Here is a 15843-nt window from a genome sequence, read left to right on the forward strand (position 1 = left end):
TCACAGGAGCTTACAATCCAATATCACAGCATCCACCTCTCTTTGAAATGATTCCAATGTTCTTGTCTGCACCACGTTAACCTGCAGACTATTACCAACATTAATTACCCTTTGTGTGAAGCAATGCTTCCTGATGTTAACCCTGAAACAAATAGTAGTGATTTGTTAAATTTTAGTTGTTGTGTACTATACAGTTAATCGATTACTTTTTTTGTCCCAAGTCTTTCAGTGCGGTTTAAGGATGCTACACAAAAGCTGCTGTTGTATTACATGACTAGTCTGAACTGGAGGCTGTAAAATACGAAGTGTGTTTTACTATCGGTTGTGGATCTCAGTCTGCCCATTAGAAGAAACGATTGTGCGTTCCTATTGTCACGCATGCATAGAGCTCTGCTTCCTGGCTAATAAATTTCTAATGTCTTGAGAGCAGTCTGGAGAATCTACCCACTCATATAATATTAAGAGCCTTTGCAGTAGTTTATAAAGTGTCCAGTAGACGCAGGGAACTTCCAGCTTCACACCAGGCTCAAGTGGGGCATAGCCTTCTTGAGAGGTTTTGCAAATGTGTTCAGGAGTCAGCTCAGGACCCGACTCCCAAGTTACTCTATCACTTTCAACTAATGTTCACCCAAAAGCGTGAAAGTGTAGCTCCCTAAGTAATTATGAAATGCATTAGTGTAATTTAATGACTTGAAACTGATTCAACAGGAACTGATCAATCATACTTATATAAATGATAATCTAATGGTTACTTGCAAGTACATCCAGTTACTTGGAGTGTACTGGTTAACTGAATCTTTTTGTCTGATCAATAGTTTATCATTATAGTCCTCAAGTACAGCCAATGTTCAGATATTACGTAAACAATGTCCCTGTAATGTAAAGACGTATTGATTTTAAAATCATAAGTAAATGATTTGCATACTCTGAGTGAGTCTACATCTGTGGACCTGTTAGAACTTCCTGTGTGCCCTTTTTATTAAAAAAAAAATTCTGTCATCCTTCTTGCAACCTGCAAAATTCATCAAAACTAGAGTAATACAATAGTGAATTGTATGGTGGTTGATTGCACTCAACATTCATCTTTCCAGAAATGAATTGAGTTCAGAAGGAGAATTGAAAACTGACATAATTTCACACAAAATTGTTGTTGAATTGCAGCACCAACACACTGCACTGGGCAATTAAATCTGATCCTCTGCACCGCCTGGTTATTCAGTTGTATTGTTGGAGGAGGTGCTGATTGGAAGCTAGATACTTTCTCCTAAGGGAGAAAGAGTTTTATCCCTGGGAGTAATTAGCTACACCTCTCTCTTGGCTTTAAAAGGTGCAATGCTGAGGAGATCATCAAGGGATTCATAGCTTCCAAAGATATGTATATTTTTTTGATACAGGTGGATATTTTCAACGTCGCGTTTCAATACAAATAATCATCTGAATGGTTTCGCTCCATCATTTTGGGCACTGTTTGTGGCTTCTTTGTAAGACCACTGTGGGGAAAGGCAATCAGAATTTTGGACCCTCTGATCCTCTCATCTTTATGCAGATCACACACAAATAAACAGCCTGTGTTTGGTGTCTTACTGCACATCAGTGGAAATATATTACAGAAAATACAGAGTAACCTTATTTCAGTGGGGGAGAATTACAGCAAAGGAAGTAGGAAACCAATTATGTAGCACGTGAAGTATTAGAGGAAAAATAAAAAACTTTTCTTCAGTGTGTAGCTACAGTATGGTTAAGAAACTATTTATGATACCTATAATAAAAAAAAACAAGATTGCAGGAATTTAAGTCACACAATATGAGAGGGCTTTATAAATCTGTAGGAAATAGGTAGTGAGGGAAACGGTAGGCTCTCTGAGGATCCAAGCAGGACTCTTCCGGGCCCCACAGGAGAATCTTGGGTTTCTGTTTCCCTGAGCTGCACTTAATCATGATCTTGTAATTGGCAAAACATATCTGGTGGATTTGTTTTTATTTGATCTCAGAATTATTGCCCCTGACAACTAACCACGTAGCGTAGGAATGGCATCTCGTGAAGGCCAGACGAGTTAGGGGTGGCACTGGGTGTTTACAATAATCTGGAAGCTCTCGGGAATTGTTCTGGTGCTAGCTCACAAATTATCAGAATGACTAATTCCGTTTCCCAACTTGCCATGGTGGGTTTTGAACTCGTAACCTCTGGGTTGCTAGGCTTCCAAAAGGTAATGTCAACTACGTAAAGATGAACTGTGCTATCATTGCAGAAAGTACTTTTATTACTTTACAGCGACAAACATGTAGGTCAACAAATAGAGAACACACTCCTTGAAATCCCCACATGGAACCCCTATATCTAGGGACTCTGATTTGCCAACCTAGGTTGATATTGTAGGGCAGATTCAGCAATAGCCAAGAACTAGGCAGGCATGAAATGCGCAGTCAGTGCAAAGTTGCGTCCACTACTTTGCCAGTTTGAACACACACTTTCACTGTCAGGGAAAGGCTTATACAGTGGCTAAAGCACAATGCTAGCCTGCTGTCTGTGGGCTGAGATGTCAACCTTCCCGCGACCACACGCAAGATGACAAACCTGATCTAAGTAACCAGTGACAGCTGCTTTGCTGCGTCTGCCTGCATTGGGTTATTTGCAGAATGAACTGCCTCTAATGTGACATGCATTGTAGATTTTGCTGTAACTGTTTCACTCTGCATCAAGCAGGTGAAGTACATGTTGCCAGGGAAAAGCTGACAAATGTTTACGTATGCTTTTAGTGCAGTACTTTCATTGATCTGAGCGATCCTCCAACCGTCTCAAGGCTACTCTTCATCGAACTCTGCCTGCAGTTACAGCCAACTTCTTCAGTGGAGATCTGTGTTAGTGAAGAGCTGCATCACTCAAAGGGAGGAAGGGAAAGAAACAAATATTGCCATCACTTGTCTCCATGAGGAGTTCCAGATAATACAGGATTACAGTGAGCACAGGCAAACCCCACTTAAAATTTGTTTTAAATGGGGAAAACCTCACCACTCCCATCTTTTGCCATTTGCCGGCTGGTACTCCAACACAGAGCAGTGAAATCCACATGGTTTGGCAAAGCTTTGTTTTGTATAAAAATTAATTGTAATAGCTAGTTATGAAGTGATCATATTCAGCAGAATAGCAGCACAATTGCAATACTTAAATGCTTTTTTTCAGCTGTGTTTAGCTTTTCACAGCATATAGGAAAAGTACATAGAAAATTGTTTAAAAGCGATTCGGGAACATTTTGGTTAATGGCTACACAGGAGCTGTAAGCCTCTATTGGCACATTCTAGAAGTGGAATGATGGCAGCTATGTAAGACTCTGGTTCACATGCTGAATTCTACTGTTAATACAAGGAACAGCAGCAGTAAACACCCTACAGACAGAGGTGGAAATCTGTAAGATGGAGAAAGAAAAAAGTGTTTTTTTAAATTTTTGTTTTGTGTTCATCAAGGTGAATATTGTTAGTGCTGGGGAAAAGACTTGACTCTATTTTGGGCAACCAATATCAGCATAAGGTACTCTCCGGTACAGCATAGTACAGGGGTGTGTTCAGCCTGACCTCGAGCAAAAAAATGCAGCTCGTGAGAAAGATACAGCCTTGACAATAATTTAAAGATGACTGTTGGCATTGCTAGAGTTGCAAAGAATTGTGTTGGCGCTAAATGTTCTCATTCTTCTTGTTTCAGAGTTATGAAAACCTTATTGAAATGAGCAAAAACGCATGTGGAAGCTGAAAAGCGGTGCATACCTGGACAGAAGTTAAACCATCCAATATGCGCATCAGCATGAAAAGAATTGTTCTGCTCATCTGCTGTGCCCTTGCTACAATGTTCTTCTTTCACATGGGCCAGCACATGTGGGAATGCCAGCAAATACTAAATGAGAACGGGGGCTGGTTCCATGGCAGACAAACGCACAGCATGATGAAACCAGAAAAGGAGGAAATGGTCATGTATAATTCAAAAAACATGGAATACCGCTACAGTAAAAATATGCCTCTGATCTTCATAGGCGGAGTGCCCCGAAGTGGAACAACATTGATGCGAGCCATGATGGATGCACATCCAGAAATCCGCTGCGGTGAAGAAACTCGGATCATCCCACGTGTGCTGGCCATGCGTCAGGTGTGGTCTAAATCGGAACGTGAAAAGATCCGCCTGAATGAGGCAGGGGTAACGGACCAAGTCCTAGACTCAGCATTGCAAGCATTTATATTAGAAGTAATTGCAAAACATGGTGAACCTGCAAAACACTTGTGCAATAAGGACCCTTTTACCTTAAAGTCTTTAAATTATCTGTCCAAACTGTTTTCTCAATCTAAATTTATTCTGATGATCCGAGATGGCCGGGCATCAGTGCACTCGATGATTACAAGAAAAGTGACGATTGCTGGATTTGATCTTAACAGCTACAGAGATTGTATAATCAAATGGAACAAGGCTATTGAAATTATGCACGGACAGTGTGTGATGGTGGGGCCCTCCAGGTGCCTCTCTGTTTATTATGAACAGCTAGTATTGCACCCCAAAAAGACTATGGAGGAGATCATGAGATTTCTGGATATTCCGTGGAACGATGCTGTTTTGCATCATGAAGACTTAATAGGAAAAGCAGGAGGTGTCTCACTTTCAAAGTGTGTTTGTGCTTTAATTTTTTGTTGTTTTCTCCTCCCTTTCCTAAAAACATAAACTTCTACAGGGGTATGGTCTTGCTGCCCTTCATATGCAACTCTACAACATGAGTAGTACTGGCAAGCTTTTTTGAGTGGTAGACATCACAGCTGAGCCTGTACTCAACGTGTCCACTGACAACACATGCCAGCAGGAGGTTGCTACATAGCAGTCGGCTGCAGAAACCAATGCCAAATTTCCCCCAGCCCAGGGGTTCCAAGGCTGATCATAGCATCTCCACTGTCACCCCAGCATAGGGCAGCTAACTCCAGACAGAATTGAACCTGTAACCTATTGGTCTGAATGATTTCTTTTATATTTTCAGCAAAGTAAAGGAAAATGGTGTTGAGAAATTAATTCTTGTCAACTTTTCAATTCTGTGATTATGTAGTAAAAGGTCAAGGCGCTTCACAGGAGCATTATCAAACAAAATTTGACACTAAGCCATATAAGGCGATATTAGGATAGCTGACCAAGCTTGGTCAAAGCGGTAGGTTTTAAGGAGCGTCTAAAGGAGGAAAGGTGGGAGAGGAATTCCGGAGATGATGTGGATAGCACAGTCTTGGCCAGTAAAGTGTGGTAAAATGGTTCTACTTACCGTTACATAGGATCAAATAGGATTAATGAGGGACAGCTTGGGATTCTGCAAAATGGCTGCCAACATCAGCGATCGTGTTTCTAATTACAAGAACTTTTTGAGCAACATGGGACAACTAAAGTCCAGCCTGGAGTATTCTGTTAAAGCTCCCATCTGTATCCAAAGTCTATCTGATTTGGGTTAATAACTAGTGGGTAGTAGTAATATTTGTCTAATCTAACCATAAACTTAGTACTTTAAAAGCGCTCTACTTTTTTTCTTCCTCTTACAGAATAGAGAGATCCACCGACCAGGTTATCAAGCCAGTTAATCTTGAGGCTTTGAACAAATGGGTGGGACACATTCCAGATGGTGTGGTCGAGGATATGGCACGGATAGCACCTATGTTGGCCAAACTAGGATATGATCCCTATGCCAATCCACCAAATTATGGAAATCCTGATGCACTAGTAATTAATAACACCAAAAGGGTATGTGCAAGAAATATTTTATTCAAAATATTTATTTGTATATTTTTAACATTTTACATTTTTCTGCAGGAAACCTGCTCCTCAGTCTCCGTTATTGCTGTTGTTCAGTCAGTTGCAAAGAAACATTCCAGTGCACAAATAGCTGTTCTTAATGTGTGAGTTCCTGAGACTGGAAGGGCATCAGAGCCAAGCTTGACATCCGCTGGTACACTTTCCAGCAAGGATCACTGGCTAGGGTTCAAGAGTGCTTGATTGTTTCCCCTAGAAGCAGTGAGGCTAATTGTGTGCCCCAGCCACCAACATACCTCCCCCTCAATAGATCAGCTAACACTGCACAAATTGGAAATCTGAGAGAACCTCTGTTTGAGGGAAAGACTAAGGCCTAGAAATTGGTCCGCACACAGGTGCTACTTGGACTACTAAGGCACCAATATGGTGGGTAGGAAGCGTGGCACATTTCATGCCAGAAGTGCACTGCTCCAAATAAGACCAACAAGGCTACACCTTGTTACCCACACCTGAAGCAGGCGTTGGGCCCCATATACAAAGGGCTTAATGCCTGTTTGAGGTCCCCTCTCCAATATTGGTTTGCCATGAGGCAGCCAGTGCCATCGTGGACTGCACTAAGGGAAACTAGCCTGATGGATCGCCTGCTACAAAGAAGGTAAGTAACTTAGCTGAATGTAAGCACACCTGCTCCTCCCGACTCCAGTTTTAACCCCTCTCCCAATCTGCACCATCCCCAATCCATGATTGACATCCCCTCCCGATCGCCACCAGCCTCTGCCGACGCTTGATAGCCCAACCCAAGCTCCACCTCCTGATCCCAGACCCAGGCCACAATCCCCGACAACACTCACCTGAGGGCCACTGCGGCGCTAGCAGCGGCCCAAACTGGAGTCCTCTGGACTGGTGCGCTCCGCGCTTCACCAGGAACATTGAAATGAGCCCCAAGGCCCAATATCTGGAGAGCCTCAGGCCTTACCATTCAGGTGCAAGGAAGGGATGCGAGGTACAACCCCGTGTGCCGAAAAATGGTGTGGCCCAATTTCTCATAGGGCAGGAATGTTATCTGGACACTTTCTGATAAAGCATGGTAAGTTTTTTTTATTAATTTTTGCATGCCAGGAGCTGTGATTTGCATGTCGGTCTTTCCAATTTTTTTAACGGTTCTGTCCCCTGAGAATGAAGATGTAATGTGCCTTGGCTGGGTTGGCAGCAGCAGTCCGGGACCCCTACAGTATTCCTTGGCGAGAATTAATAAGAGGGGAACATCATGGTCCCATCCAGTAGGTTGAGGAAAGGATATTAAGTGTGGGTATTAAGAATGTTGATGCAGGAATAGGAGAAGAATGCTGGATTGACTGAGCCTTCTCTTTTTATTCCAGATAGGGGTTCCTACTCTGTGGTAGGGAAACAGGTGTTTATGGCTCAGAAGTTAGATGGGCGAATTACTTCAACCGCTGTGAAAGGGACTTCTCTTTGTTTCCCTTTGCCTCCAAATAAGTCACATCACAAAAGGGCAGGTGGCACGGTACTGAACACAGTCACCATTGATAGAGTAAACCAGTTTGATGATGGGGGCGTCAAACAGATGTTAGGCCCCTTTGCATATGCAAAGCGTCTAATGCCTGTTTCAGGCACAGGCTCAGGATGCCTATTTTGATACCAATATGGCAGATGGCACACCTCCAGCTCAGAATGCGCACACGCGTGGCGCCCGCCATATTGAATGCTTTTGTGCCTGTTTTACACCTGTAAAAATAAAATGAAAGTGAAGTGGAAGGTGCCATTTTGTAACACCTGTGGCCTCGTATCTGTCCAGCTCTGTATATTCCTGTCCAGTCTGAATCATGCTAGAGTTAAAGAATAGAGTGTGATACCAGCCTTGACCATTGTTGAATGTAGTTCAGATGCTAACATGATTTTGTTCAAATTTTCCACAGGTTTTGCAAGGTGACTTTAAAACACCTGCCAATTTGAAAGGACCTTCTCCGGTAGGACAACTGTATTTTGTAATCTTATTCAGGCAATTGTTAGTAAACTAGCTGGGTTCAATTTTCAAATTGCTGCCCAGGCATGAAACTGGCGCTACAGATCAGCTGCCTGTTATAGAAACCACCCGATTATCATTTCTATAATGTGCGAATAATCTGCAATGCCAGATTTACAATAAGTTGAAAATTTACCTCGGTGTCTCTGGCATTTTGTTGCAAAATAATATGTACAAAATGGACCCCTAATAAAAGCAGCAAAGGATGTCTGCACTTCCTATTACCAGAAAATTCTTCACTTGTTAGCTGGCTGTCAGATTTCACAAAATTATAATTTTGTTCATCAGCTGTTGCTTAAATTACACCTAATTGAACAAGTAAGGAAGGTACACTCCCTTGTCGCGTTCATCAGCTCATGTCCCATTATTTGAGGGTGAGAAGGTAAGCTGCCGTGAACAAGGTGTTATACCATATTCAGGACAGAATTAAAGATTTGTTTTTAATTATATATTTTAATCCCTTCTCCAGTGGTCTTACTAGCCTACACAAAATATGCAGCTGAGGGCCAATAATGTTTTGAAAGTGGCCACTTGGAATGCTCAGCAGTAATCCACAGTGATTCTCCCTTATTCCCTTTGGAGAGCTCCCAGCTTCCGATCAGCACCTTCTCATTACATGTCCTGGATTGAGGCTACCATCTCTACATCCTACAGCATTTTGAACGAATGTTAATGTTTGATTCTCTACATTTTATCACCTTTGGAGTAAAGAGGTCCTCACTACCAAGTGTTTTAAATTTACATTTTTGCTAATTTATATTTCTGTTTAATGACTACTTCCCTGGCTTATTTTGATTCTTTGTTTGCATTATATATATTTGTGTTGCCCACCTTCCAATGTAAATTGTACTTTTTTCTAAAATGGTACTTTTTCTACCCAGTTCAAGTCTCTTGCCCTGATTTTAACCTAACCAATGGGGCAGATTTGGGTTGGATACCCATTTTTAGACGCTATCTGATTTTATGCTCCATTGAAGTCAGTGGAACATAAAATCAGATGAGGTGCTATCATCTGCAGACATGGGTCAGCTCCACATATGCAGACAACATCCTGCTCTGCCTCTGCCCCACCCCTCTCAACCTCTCCACTGTCTTTGTATTGCTGATCTGCTTGTCTGTTATCCAGTCTTGGATGAGCTGCAATTTTCTGCAAACATTAGGACTGAAGCCATCTGCAGTGCATGATCTCAATCACAGGACAATTATTATTAATCTCACACACAAGTAATCATTTTTATTCAGTCTAATTAATATTTTAATTACCTTGCAGTGTATTATTTGTTTTAATCATATTGCAATTAGTGAGGGTGCCTGTAGCTTTCAGAGGACCTGACACTTTGCTGCTAAGTGGAACATAGGAACAGGAGTAGGCCATTCATTCCTTCGAGCCTGTTCTACCATTCATTTAGATCATAGCTGATCTGTATCTTCTCTCCATTTACCCAAAATGGCCCTATATCCCTTTAGACACTTGCCTAACAAAACCCTATCTCAGATTTGAAATTTTCAATTGACCTAACCTCAACAGCTTTTTGGGGTGCTACCTCTGATTCTGGAAAATTTGATATAAAGAATCGGGTGAAGTGGAAGTTTTTAATTGATTTTAAAAAGCGAGTTTGCGACCAGCCACTGTTGGTTGTCCGTGTTCTCCCTACACTAGGGTGCCAGTTTGATCACAGCAAGGTCCCACACGCAGCAATGTGATAATGACCAGATAATCTGTTTTAGTGATGTTGGTTGAGGGATAAATATTGGCCAGGACACTGCGGAAAAAGCCCATGCTCCTCTTCGAAAGAAGGGACCTCTGCTTAATGTCTCATCCGAAAGACAGCACCTCCAACAGTACAAAATGCCGGTAGTTCGGCACTGGAGTGCGAGCCTATATTTAGTGCTCCAGTACCTGGAGTGGGACTTGAATCCACAACTTTCTGATTCGGGTGAGAGTGCCATACTGAGCCACGGTTGACACTTTGCGACAGGGAGCAGAGGGAGGAAGAACAGAAGGTTCATGGCTGTTTATCAAATTACATCCAGAAACAAGTCTTTTCAGCAGCTCAAGTGCTTCACCTTACAAAAGCTTCTTACCCAGTCAAGAGTCCAGTAAAATTCCCACAGCTTTCTCCCTCCATCAATGGCTAATAATCACTTCTGCCACGTGCAGGTGCCATGTATCCCAATAGCGCAAATGCAGTATAACTGAGCCATACTTATTCCTGGGACCACCTTCAAAGAGCACACTGTTTGAATCTGTGTTTATTGGCAAGCAAATACTGCATCAGAAACACATTTGGCCGTGTAAAATGTGGACATTTAGCATGCATGCAAGTTATTGGACTGTCCCAAAAATACACTTGCTGTGTATTATAGAATGGTTACAGCACGGAAGAAGGCCATTTGGCCCGTCGAGCCCATGCCGGCTCTCTGAAGAGCACCTCGGCTAGTTCCACTCCCCCGCCCTTTCCCCGTAGCCCTGCAAATGTTTTTCTTTCAGGTACTTCTCCACTCCCTTTTGAAAGCCATCATTGAGTCTGCCTCCACCACCCTTTCAGGCAGTGCATTCCAGATCCTAACCACTCGCTTAGTTAAAAAAGTTTTTTCTTATGTTGCCTTTGGTTCTTTTGCCAATCACCTTAAATCTGTGTCCTCTGGTTCTCGACCCTCTGCCAATGGGAACAGTTTCTCTCTATCTACTCTGTCCAGACCCCTCATGATTTTGAACACCTCTGTCAAATCGCCTCTCAATCCTCTCTGCTCTAAAGGAGAACAACCCCAGCTTCTCCAGTCTATCCACGTAACTGAAGTCTCTCATCCCTGGAATCATTCTCATAAATCTTTTCTGCACCCTCTCTAAGGCCTTTACATCATTCCTAAAGTGCGGTGCCCAGAACTGGACACAATACTCCAGTTGAGGCCGAACCAGTGTTTTAGACAAATTTCCACGCTTTTGTACTCTATACCTCTATTCATGAAACTCAGGATCCCGTAAACTTTTTTAACTGCTTTCTCAACCTGCCCTGCCACCTTCAACGATTTGTGCACATATACCCCCAGGTCTCTCTCTTCATGCACCCTGTTTAGGATTGTACCCTTTAGTCTTTATTTCCTCTCCTCACACTTTCTACCAAAATGTATCACTTCACACTGTTCTGCGTTAAATTTCATCTGCCACATGTCTGCCCATTCCACCAGCCTGCCTATGTCCTCTTGAAGCCTATCACTATCCTCCTCACTGTTCACTATACTTCCAAGTTTTGTGTCATCTGCAAATTTTGAAATTGTGCCCTGTACACCCACATCCAAGTCATCAATATATATCAAGAAAAGCAGTGGTTCTAGTACCAACCCCTGGGGAACACCATTGTATACCTTCCTCCAGTCCAAAAAACAACCATTTACCACTGCTCTCTGTTTCCTGTCACTTAGCCAATTTTGTAACCATGCTGCCACTGTCCTTTTTATTCCATGGGTTTGCTGGCAAGCCCATTATGTGGCACTTTGTCGAATGCCTTTTGGAAATCCATGTACACCACATCAACTGCATTGCCCTCATCAACCCTCTGTTACCTCATCAAAAAACTCGATCAAGTTGGTTAAACACGAATTGCCTTTAACAAATCCATGCTGGCTTTCCTTAATTAATTCACACTTGTCCAAGTGACTCTTAATTTTGTCCCTGATTATTGTTTCTAAAAGCTTCCCCACTACTGAGGCCTATAGTTGCTGGGTTTATCTTTACACCTTTGTTGAACAAGGGTGTAACATTTGCAATTCTCCAGTCCTCCGGCACCACCCCTGTTTCTAAGGAGGATTGGAATGTGTGCAGCATATAGAAAAGAACCTGAGAAAGTTCGTGTATTCATTTTGCAGCTGGAAAACTTATGTACCTCCAAAGCAATGTGGCATTTAATTCTGTGACTTTGTTTTCTTATAGGCAAAGCTGAATGTTTCAGCAACGGGATTTCGGTAGTAACAAGCCAGTGGATAATGACAGGTATGTACAATTGGTACTCATAATGCAGCTAAAGGGCCACTTAAGCCCAAACCACCCCTACCCCCAGCCCTACCCCTACCCCACTTCACCTGTGGCCTTCGACAGACATGCTCTCCATGTGCTACTGGGCCCCCATTCACAGCCAGCCTGGCTGTGAAATGTTGACTAATCTGGAACTCGTGCCATTTCTACTTTTTAGTTATCTAGAAAAAGATAAGACACAGATGCCAGGAGACAATGTTATCCCAGCATCCGCATGCCAAGTGAAAGGTCCCTATTGGATTAGAACTATTTAAGGTCACGTCTATTTCCAGCACCAGATTTCTGATTGGTCCCCTTGGAGGACAGGACCAGATTTCTGATTGGTTCCCTTGGAGGACAAGATACACCCAGCAGTTTATCTGGAATGTGTATTTAGATTAAGCCTGCTTAAGTAATCAAGTACTTTGCAATGTGCAATTCGAGCCACTCATTCTGACTGCCAGGCTCCAGACAGGGCTCACCCTCGCGGGTTAGGACCTTCTCTTCCCTGCACCCCCCCACAAGTTCCTAACCTTCCCCCCCCCCGAATTTCTGACCTCCCCTCTGCCCATGATCCAGACCCCTCTCTCTCTTTTCCCCTCCTCCCCCCCCCCCCCCCCCCCAAGTTCCTGACTTCTTGCCCCTACCTGAGATCCTGACCGTCTCCTTCTCTCTTTCCCGCCCCCCCCGCCCCCAATAAATGGGACATTGTGCATGGGTCACAGATTGCTAACAGGTTTATTGGGTATGAAGTGAATATTGACGGTGTCATGACTTCCGTATTTTGTCTAGTCACTTGCCGCACAAGCAGCGGGCTTTCTGAGAAATCAACCAGGCCTAGGGGGAGGAGAGGGAGAATGTGGTGAAGTTGGAAGAATGTCTTCCCATCTGGATCATGTTTTCGCTTTCGCCCCCCCACCTCCACGTTCTTCCCCCATCCCCGCTGTGCTCTCTTCTCCCCCACCCCCCAACCGAGCTCCTGACCTCCTCTCCCACCTCCGATCGATCTCTCTCTACCCCCCTCCCTCTCTCCTCCATATCTCTTTCTCTCTCTCTCTCTCTCTTCCCCCCCCCCCCCCCTGATCTGATCTCTCTTCTTCCCCCCCATCTCCTATCTCTCTCTCTCTCTCTCTCTCTCTTGCCCCCCTCCGATCTCCTCTCTACCCCCCTTCGATTTAAAGAAAATGAATTCCTCACTAATCTCCAACTTTATACAGTTCCATGGATGCTTGGAGTCCTCTGATGTCCATTATTCAAGAATGAGTGTCATAATAAGAACATCATAAATAGGAGTAGGCCATTCGGCCCTTCGAGCCTGCTCTGCCATTCAATGAGATCATGGCTGATCTTCTGCCTCAACTCCATTCACCGGCCCTATCGCTATATCCCTTGATGCCCTTACTAGTCAGAAATCTATCGACTTCTGTTTTGAATATACCCAATGACTGAGCCTCCACAGCCCTCTGGGGTAGAGAATTCCAAAGATTCACCACCCTCTGAAGAAATGTCTTCTCCGCTCAGTCCTGAATGGCCTACCCTTTATCCTGAGGCTGTGGCCCGTGGTTCTAGACTCCCCAGCCAAGTGAAACATCCTCCCAGCATCCACCCTATCAAGCCCTGTAATAATTTTGTACGCTTCAATGAGATTCCCCCTCATTCTTCTGAATTCAAGAGAATACAGGCCTAGATTACTCAATCTCTTCTCATACGACAGTCCTGCCATCCCAGGAACCTTCGTTGCACTCCCTCTATGGCAAGTATATCCTTCCTTAGGTAAGGAGACCAAAATTGTACACAGTACTCCAGGTGTGGTCTCACCAAGGCCCTATATAATTGGAGTAAGACTTCTTTACTCCTGTACTCAAAACCTCTCGTAATGAAGGCCAGCATACCATTTGCCTTCCTAATGGCTTGCTGCACCTGCACATTCTCTTTCAGTGACTCATGTACAAGGACACCCAGGTCCCTTGAGCATCTGCATTCCCCAATCTTTCACCATTTAGGAAATACTCTGCCTTTCTGTTTAACTTCAAATTTATCCACATTTATATTCCATCTGCCATGTTCTCGCCCACTCGCTGAGCCTGTCGAGATCCCCTTGAAGCCTCTTCACATCCTCTTCGCAACTGACACTGCCGCCTAGTTTTGTATCATCAGCAAATTTGGAAATGTTACATTTAGTCCCCTCATCCAAATCATTGATATAGATTGTGAATAGCTGGGGCCCAAGCACCGATCCTTGCGATACCCCACTAGTCACAGCCTGCCATCCTGAAAAAGACCCGTTTATCCCTACTCTTTTTTTGTTTTCTGTCTGTTAACCAATTCTCAATCCATGCTAGTATATTACCCCCAATTCCATGCGCCCTAATTTTGTTCACCAACCTCTTGTATGGGACCTTATCGAAGGCCTTCTGAAAATCCAAATACACCGCATCTACCGGTTCGCCTTTGTCTACTCCACTAGTTACATCCTCAAAGAACTCCAATTGGTTTGTCAAACAGGATTTCCCTTTCATAAATCCACGTTGACTCTGCCCAATCTTACTATTAGTTTCTAAGTGCCCAGTTATTGCATCCTTTATAATAGATGCCAGCATTTTCCCAACAATTGATGTGAGGCTAACAGGTCTGTAGTTCCCCGTTTTCTCTCTCCCTCCTTTCTTAAATAGCGGGGTTACATTTGCTATCCTCCAATCGTCAGGAACCGTTCCAGAATCTATAGAATTTTGGAAGATGACAACCAATGCGTCCACTATCCCAATGGCCACCTCTTTCAAAACCCAAGGATGTACAGGAAACTTTGTGCTATCCGGCACCGACGGGACCGAGCTGCTGCCGTTCCCTCAAAACTGCCGTACACTCCAGAGCTAATGTCGAAACATACGGAGATTTTCAAACCCTGTTGCTTAGCAACAGCCTCTAAACAGTCGGCTAGCGTCTCTGTAGCGTCTCTAGCTGAAGCTTAGCTAACGTTGCAGAGCTTGACTTCAAAAAAGAAAAGAAACGAAAAGAATAAACGGCTCCTGATTTTTGCCGGTGGCTCGAGCTTGCCGGACGGTTCGCCTCTGGATAACACAGTTTCCTGTCGGTTATCCAGTCCTTACGATTTATCAACTTTTAGTCCTATTAATTTTGCTAGTACTGTTTTTTTTACTAATAATTTCTTTAAGTTCCTCATTCTCGCCACAGCCTTGGTTTTTTTGTATTTCTGGGAGGTTTTTTGTGTCTTCCTCCGTGAAGACAGAAACAAAGTATTTATTTAATTTCTCAGCCATTTCTTCATTCCCCATTATAAATTCTCCCGTCTCTGACTGTAAAGGACCTACATTTGCCTTCGCCAGTCTTTTCCTTTTCACATACCTATAGAAGCTTTTACAATCCGTTTTTATATTTTTTGCTAGTTTGTGCTCATATTCCATTTTCCCTTTCTTTATCAATTTTTTGGTTCCCCCTTTGCTGATTTCTAAAAAGATCCCAGTCCTCAGGCTGACTGCTTTTTCTGGCAACTTTATAAGCTTCCTCCTTTGACTAAATACTAGCTTTAATTTCTTTTGTTAGCTATGGTTGTATCACTTTTCCTTTTGGGTTTTTATGGCCTAGAGGAATATATGTTTGTTGCAAATTATTCATTATTTCCTTGAATGTTAGCCATTGTATGTCCACCTTCATAATGTAGTCTCCCAATCTACCATGGCCAACTTGTCTCTCATACCCTTGTAGTTTCCTCGGATAGATGTTTAGATTGAAGACCTTCGTTTCAGATTGGACTACATCACTCTCAAACTTAATGTAAAATTCAATCATATTATGGTCACTTGTCCCTAAAGGCCCCTTTACCACAAGATTATTGATTTGCCCTTTCTCATTACACAGTACCAGATCCAGAATAGCCTGTTCTCTGGTTGGTTCCTCCACATACTGATCCAGGAAATATCTCGCATGAATTCCAAGAATTTGTCCTCCACACCATTAGTGGTAATTTGATTTGCCCAGTTAACAGGTAGATTTAAGTCCCCCATGATTACC

General features: G+C 43.2%; 1 protein-coding gene across 5 annotated transcripts in view; it reads left to right on the forward strand.

Moving 5' to 3' along the window:
* The window catches only part of LOC147104273 (protein-tyrosine sulfotransferase 2-like), a 129068-nt gene that overhangs the window by 105618 nt on the left and 7607 nt on the right, over positions 1-15843 (forward strand). For all 5 annotated transcript variants that reach the window (XM_085961465.1, XM_085961466.1, XM_085961464.1 and 2 more), the window contains 4 exons: positions 3698-4644; positions 5551-5749; positions 7696-7746; positions 11734-11793. In XM_085961465.1, the coding sequence (XP_085817591.1) occupies positions 3785-4644; positions 5551-5749; positions 7696-7746; positions 11734-11769 (1146 nt within the window). In that variant the 5' untranslated portion in view covers positions 3698-3784 and the 3' untranslated portion in view covers positions 11770-11793. The remainder of the gene's footprint in view (positions 1-3697; positions 4645-5550; positions 5750-7695; positions 7747-11733; positions 11794-15843) is intronic.

This window comes from Somniosus microcephalus, chromosome 19 (genome assembly GCF_052327205.1).
Source record: "Somniosus microcephalus isolate GS21.2 chromosome 19, FLI_Smic_1.0, whole genome shotgun sequence".
Lineage (NCBI taxonomy): Eukaryota > Metazoa > Chordata > Chondrichthyes > Squaliformes > Somniosidae > Somniosus > Somniosus microcephalus.